Source organism: Ictalurus punctatus, chromosome 15 (genome assembly GCF_001660625.3).
Source record: "Ictalurus punctatus breed USDA103 chromosome 15, Coco_2.0, whole genome shotgun sequence".
NCBI classification, from domain to species: domain Eukaryota; kingdom Metazoa; phylum Chordata; class Actinopteri; order Siluriformes; family Ictaluridae; genus Ictalurus; species Ictalurus punctatus.
Window position 1 is genome coordinate 1,574,363 of NC_030430.2, and position 7,393 is coordinate 1,581,755.

General features: G+C 39.2%; 1 protein-coding gene across 1 annotated transcript; it reads left to right on the forward strand.

Annotated features, from left to right (window-relative positions):
• The first annotated feature begins 368 nt into the window (after positions 1-368).
• LOC128635159 (heat shock factor protein 5-like) lies at positions 369-6,851 on the forward strand. Its single transcript, XM_053686507.1, has 6 exons — positions 369-486; positions 1,964-2,468; positions 3,006-3,119; positions 4,538-4,629; positions 4,837-4,977; positions 5,796-6,851. Exons 2-6 carry the CDS (start codon positions 1,979-1,981, stop codon positions 5,841-5,843), a joined length of 885 nt encoding a protein of 294 aa, XP_053542482.1. The 5' UTR covers positions 369-486; positions 1,964-1,978; the 3' UTR covers positions 5,844-6,851.
• The last annotated feature ends 542 nt before the right edge of the window (positions 6,852-7,393 follow it).

A 7,393-nucleotide genomic window follows, 5' to 3' on the forward strand; every position in this document is an offset into this window, starting at 1 on the left:
TTGCTCTTGTAACACCACGCACTTCCCGCTCTGTATTCTCGCATTCACATTAAAAAATAAAATAGATCAATAAACACTGAATGTGGTACACACACATATTTACATATTGTGATATTTAGCAATATCTCAATATATCTGAATATATGGCATTTCATAGGTATATACATGCACTACATAGACATGTTTACATGGTAGTTTATTAATCAGAGTATTGTCTTAATCGGGTTAATAGTGGAGTATTGTTGTCCATGTAAACGCACTGATTGACTCCCTTCCATACAGACAGCAATACACCATGACATCAACACACGATGACATCACGACCTATGACATCAAATTCTAAATTACAAATTTGTTTTGATTCAAACCGGTCAGTGATCATTGTTGTCCACAAAACCTGAGAAGACGCACACAGCCCAACCAGGAGACCAAATTGTTGTGGAAATCATCAAAGAAACACTCACAGACCTCTGACGTCCTCTGAAGGTAAAAAAAAAAAAGGTTTATTACAGAAAGATGGTTAAAACAGGATAGAATAAAGTAGGATAGATTAGTGAGAGCGCTCTGAAGCGCTTGTGCTGAACCACTACTGTAGATATGAAACGCAGAGCACGACACACTTTTGTGTACCGATCTAAGTGACATGACATGGCCTTCTTAGGCCTTGTCCTCTGATGAGAATGAAACAGAACAAGAACAACACTATTACAAAGTAAAAATGAATCATTTCCCTCACAGGTGTACCCCGTCTGGTGCCCGATGCTCCAGGTTTCCCGACACCCAGTAGTAAAGCGGTATAGAAAATGGATGGATATACATTTTATATTTCTCAATCAATCATTACAGTCTGTTAGGAACTCGGGAATTTCTATAATATCCACTGAAAAGTTAAAAGCGTACGGCACAGCATTGTTTTGTCATAGGTTGATATCATCACACCTGAGTGATGAGCCCACATACATAAAAAGAAAAAGAAAAACAGACTGCAATTCCATCAAAATTTTCCGGATTATGGGTTTACCATATTGTAGTGTTACAACCTGGAACCTGGAACTGACTTTTATATTAAAGTGGGGGATCAGTACACACTAAAATAATACGTAATACAATAAAAACACAATTTGTTAAAAATATTTACAAAACAAAACATTACTTAAACAACAAAAACATTACAGTTGTTATTTCATAAGTATTCATCCCCGTTGCTGTGAAAGCCCTAAGTTCGTTGGAGAGACACAAGGCCACAGCTTCACATTTTTGGTTTGCTAATGAAGAGTTATATATTAGCACATTTTGTCATAATTTTTGGCCTAAAGTTTTTTTTCCTGCTAGAGGAATAACAGAGACCCCGCGGGCGGTACGTTTGCCGCTGCTGACCTAAACGTTCACCGTTTCTCCTACAAAATATGCAGAATAGCGTCGTCACTATTTTCCGATACACGTTAATACGCACCAAGACTTTACTTTGGGATCGAACGACGTCACAGGCACGGGTTACTCTGACTGGATAAATCCACACGAGCTCATTGGATATTCATGAATTTGTCCGGCGCCTCCACCTGCCCAGTCTCCTGAATTTAAACGCTCGAGGCCGGTGCGTACGCGTAACGGTTCCTGACCAGTTTTAACGGCTTTGAGAAGCGATAAGGGATCAGAGAACTATCAAAATACCACATAGCAGGTGTATGATCTCACATGTAGGAAATATTTCACACGTGATCATGTGGCTCTTAGAAATTACTTTGGGTGTGTTTTTGTTTGAGTATTTAGGCTACGTCCAGGTTGCTTGACAGCTCTAACGGTCAATTTTGACAACATTAATGCTATAGCTCGTTATTGTTAGTGATTTTCAGCTGTTACTGAAGATGAATGTGTTATGTGTTAGCTAGCCACCTACTATCTAGTTAGTGCTAGAGAGCAATTGCTACATTCAGTCTCCTTTTTTTCTCCCTTCTGGCTACAGATCTTTTTAGCTGATATGGAAAACACTGATGCAACTTTTGGCACCTTCATCAACCCCAACTACTTCCCTGGAAAGTTGTGGCGTTTGGTGAACGATCCCCAGATTTGCTCAGTCTGGTGGGACGACAGCGGGGAAGGGATACTTATTCATCAGGAAACATTCGAAGCCGAAGTACTATTGTCCCAACCCACACATTTGTCTGAGTACTTCAGGACAGCAGACTTCATAAGTTTCATTCGCCAGCTGAACCTGTACGGCTTCAAAAAACAACGCACGAACATCTCGGACAAGCAGTCGTACAACCCTCCGATTAAAGCCCAACTGCACCATTTTCATAACCCGTACTTCAAACGTGATAAGCCCGAGCTCCTGCTCGATATAAAGCGACGCACGCCTCTCAATAAGGCCAAGCTCGCCGGCTTAAAGGTGACGGGCAGGACGCCCAGACGTTTCCATCACGTGATGCAGAATTCAGCACAGGAAACCTCTGGCTTAATGAGAACAGGTTGGTAGTGTTTCAACAAGCAGATGAAAAGAATAGACAGAATATATTCATTCATTCACTTCAGTAACAACTTTAGCCTGGTCAGGGTCATGACGGATCCAGGGCCTATCCCGAGAAAACTGGGCACCCTGAATGGGACGCCAGTCCATCGCAAAGCACCGTGCGCACACACACATTCACACACTCGTTCACACATAGTGCCAATTTACCATGAACACTCCACTTATAACCTGGAACCTGGAAGAAACCCACCTCAACCCTAGTCCACAGGTTTCTCTGCCACTGTGCGCATTCTTTAAATCTGGAAACATTTTAGCCCATGTCCTTCCAAAGACTGGATAGAGGAATCCATTAGCCTCAAAATAAATAAAAAAACATGCATATATAGGAATGTGTAGAAAAAAAGAGAAAATAGACAAATATGATGAGAAAGCGTACGTCGTTTTGCTAGTACAGTGCCAGCTAGATAACTTTGCGGCCTCGGTCATCATCTGTAGTTTTAGTTTATCAACACTTGACTTGTCTCTGTCTGTTCAGGTTCAGTCTTGCTTGAACATCAGGGGACCCCTTACCACCATCCCTGTAATGTCCCTCAGCAGGAGCAGAGGAGCAACACACCTCATCACTCACAGTACGGGTTTTACACACCAGGTGATGATTTAATACATTTTGACCCCTTTATAATAGCTGTGAGCTCAGCCTGAATTAGTATAAGCATTCGATCTGCACGCTACTTTAGTAAATACAGTAGTATAGTGCATCATTCTGACGTGTAGTTTAATTGTATGCAATTTAGGATGGAGCCCAGTCCATTGTTTCACAATTTCAGTGTTGGTGTATCTATCTATCTATCTATCTATCTATCTATCTATCTATCTATCTATCTATCTGTCTGTCATTCTGTCTATCTATCTATCTATCTATCTGTCTATCTATCTATCTATCTGTCTGTCTGTCTGTCTGTCTGTCTGTCTGTCTATCTGTCTATCTATCTATCTATCTATCTATCTATCTATCTATCTATCTGTCTGTCTGTCTGCCCATCTGTCTGTCTGTCTATCTAGCTATCTGTCTATCTGTCTGTCTATCTGTTTATCTGTCTGTCTGTCTATCTATCTATCATCTGTCTATCTATCTGTCTATCTATCTATCTATCTATCTGTCTGTCTGTCTGTCTATCTATCTATCTATCTATCTGGCTGTCTGTCTGTCTATCTATCTATCTATCTATCTATCTGTCTGTCTGCCTGTCTATCTATCTGTCTGTCTATCGATCTATCTATCTATCTATCTATCTGTCTATCTATCTATCTATCTATCTATCTATCTATCTATCTATCTATCTGTCTGCCCATCTGTCTGTCTGTCTATCTAGCTATCTGTCTATCTGTCTATCTAATTATCTGTCTGTCTGTCTATCTATCTGTCTATCTATCTATCTATCTATCTATCTATCTATCTATCTATCTGTCTGTCTATCTATATTTTGTCCATTTTTAACAGATAAAAATGAAGATAACGATATCGATGTGATTCTATGTTTTGATGTTAAACCTTCAGCGCATAATTCAGAGATTCAGAGTCTTCTAGTGAGTCATTCTAACAACTGTTATATGTTTAATGCCTGAACAACGTAGTTCTAAAGTTAGAAAAGAAAATAAATGCTGTAAACAAAAATAAATAAAAGCCCACAACGTGCGCATGCCGGATTTCACCATCTATTAACAGCTAATAATATCTATCTAGCAGCTAACATTTTACTTGAATGTGTCCCCTTTCACCAGCTCAAACTTCTCAGCATAAAATTAAAAGGGCTGTGGGAGTGTACAGGAGCGGGGTATCAACACCATTACAGTGCAGTGTCACAACATGATTGTCCTTCATGTCATTAGTCTGTACCTATAAGCAGGAAGTCCCACAATGCCTTGCAAAGAATGAACAAAAAACTGTGTGCAGAGGGGCTGCAGGAGCTGTGATATGGTTCCTGAATAATCTATCTTAGTGATGTGTTGTTTATGTCTTACCAAGAAATGAATGCTTTATTAACCTTCAATGTTTCCCACCCCCAGTGTATCAGCGCTGTAGCCCAGACGTCTTGGATTCAACAGTGCCATGCTCTCAACAACCAGCTGCTTCCTGCTCTCCTAGTGGCTATCACCCTGTAAGAACCGAGAAACCTTTTTAAGTTTATGTACTGTTCTGATCACTAAAAATGGCTAGTGTCGTTATTTTAGCCAGTGTAGGCATGTTAAGGTTTGATGGTACATGTTGCAGTATGAAGGGAATGCTGGGAGAACAGTCAAACAGTTAAAAGTAAAACCTCGGTGTGTAAATAATATTAATATGAATTCTCCCACTCATTGCTCAGGACTACTCAGTCGGATACGCTGATCCGATCGATCAGGATCCATACTGGAGAGCAGGTGATGTTCCAGAGTCCCGGACGAGTGACCTGGGCATAGAGAAAGAGGAACTGGACGCTATGTTAGAGCTGGCGTTGGACATGCAGGTCAGATTATATTCATTCCTTATTTCTGTTCTTGCTCCTGTTGTAAAATAATCAGCACATGACTGAACAAAACTTTTTCTTTTGTCACGAATTTGCAGTCAGAAGCTTATAGACTTGTTTGTGAGGTAATGGATTTGAGTTTATGGGTGCGTCTCAATCAGCTCCACAGGTCAGTAGTCAGGACACTGATCAGGGAGTGGACCATTTGAAGGACTGTCTCAATTGCGAAATCCTACCAGTGTGCACTGGCACGTTCGCTCCCTAAAAAATCCCACAATGCACCACGAAAACCAAGGAGCTTAGATGTTCACTATTTTCCCTTACTGAAAATGAGGCCATGATTTCAGAAGCCTCTCAGATCGAACAATGTGGCGGACGAACGCTGTTGTTGTAGATCTCAAATGGTTACTCACGTTAGCGATTTTTAACTTTATTTGACGTTCTATATATTGTTTATTTGAGTCTAACGACTTTAATGATTTTTAAAAAATCTACTAACTAGTCTACGATCCTACTTGAAGTACCATGACAGACAGATGAATATGACACATAATGTTAGAAAGATGTCCGTCCTGCATGTTGAGGTTAAGTGCCAGTGGTGATGTTTTACAGCGCGAGTACGTAGTCATGTTACCGGAAACTGAGTCACCAGTGTCCTAATGTGTAGTGAGTCAGGGTCTTTACCAGTGCCCGAGCTCATGTACACCATATACTGATCCACCACCTAGGGATCGAGGGAGCTGATCGAGACGCACCCTACCGTATGTTTGTGTAATGTGAAGCGTTAATGTTGTTTTCTATATATTTGATTTATTCAGGATGAAGTTGATGTCCGGACGTTGCTGCAGCTATCACTCACCTGTTAAGACAGCTTGAGTGGGTGTTACGAACCCGTAGTGGGTGCTACGAAAAATAATCTGCCAAACAAAATGAATCAAAGAGACAGAGACTGAATGCAGTCGATACAAAAAAAAAAAATCATTTGTAAAATAGACATTTGATTGAATGACAGTTTATAGTTTTTATGTGTATTTTAGGAAAATATAAGATGTAAATTATGTCCAAGTCACTTGAGAGCATTACTGTAAATTAATGTAATCCTACAGCTCTCTAGATTATTTGTTGTAATAATAATAAGAAGCAGAATTGTGTTTCACATTTTTTAGACCTGAATGTTATAAATGTTAGGAAGATTTTTTATTTATTTTTTTATATCTTATCTTTTTTATTTATTCGTTTCAGGCATACTGTTTTAGTCTTTTTTACTCATGTACAAGCCGTTTATTTAGAAATGTGATATTTAGATATTTAAACAAAATCAAATTTCATATATCATGCAGTTTTAAGTCAAAAAATAAAGATATGGGATCGATGCATGAAAGGGTTCATTATTATACTCTGGCACGAATACGACACCTTTGTGTTGCTATATGAGTAAGAAACATAAACACCCATGTGGCCGGTGTTAGCCGCTGGAACAATATCTACGACTCTGTGTAGACCAGCACACTGGCAGGTACACACACCACAGGAAAACTGCAAATATTTGCCTGTGCTAAGAGCGGCCTGTTCTCCTGAAGCTCTTATTTAATGAAGTATAACCTTGTTGAAGGGCAAACAGTTGGAGCTGTTTTAGTGATGTTTTAGTGTTGTAGCTCTATAGCTCTCTAGATTATTTGTTGTAATAATAAGTGTGTTTCACATTTTTTTAGACCTGATTGTTATAAATGTTAGGAAGATTTCTTGTTTATGTTTTAATATCTTATCTTTTTTATTTATTCATTTCAGGCATACTGTTTTAGTCTTTTTTATGCTGCCTGACATGTAGAGAAGTAACTGTTACCAATAAAGTGAATTATTTCTTTTAACAGCATGTCCTGAAGTGCTTTATTCCTCTTATATTACAGCAGTTTTTATTTATTAAGGAACAACACATCATACCTGTTTATCTGTTTATAGCTGTGTTGTAGAAAGTCTGAGAAACAAAGTAGTTTCTTATCACTTGTGTTGTAAGACCTATAAACAGTCGATCCCCCACCAGCCTCTCATTTTTATTTTCTCTTGAAGTTCATACAACACCAACAACAACAACAACAAAATGCAGCTTGTCATGGAACATTTCAGTTGCCACACTACATTGTGCCTGCATATTAGCCATCAGATAAGCACAAGTAAAAACTGTTTGACATGAACTACACATCAAAACTTTAGACACACTCATTCCGCATTTAGTCATCAAAACTCTGGACTAACACAAATGGGAACTATGGGAATTATATTACTCCTGAGGTGAACTAATCGTTTCTGGTTCCGGTACAGAACCTATGGAGATGCTGCGCATGCACGGTCAAAAATGAACGAATCACTCGTGGTTCCCGAGTCATATTAAAGATTCATTCAAAATGAACGAATCACT

Bases quoted from the DNA above. Each gene is read 5' to 3' on its own strand.
- LOC128635159 (XM_053686507.1), top strand. From the start codon at position 1,979: ATGGAAAACACTGATGCAACTTTTGGCACCTTCATCAACCCCAACTAC. The intron at 2,469-3,005 runs GTTGGTAGTGTT...CTGTCTGTTCAG, and splicing joins CTCTGGCTTAATGAGAACAG to GTTCAGTCTTGCTTGAACAT. The intron at 3,120-4,537 runs GTGATGATTTAA...TCCCACCCCCAG, and splicing joins GTACGGGTTTTACACACCAG to TGTATCAGCGCTGTAGCCCA.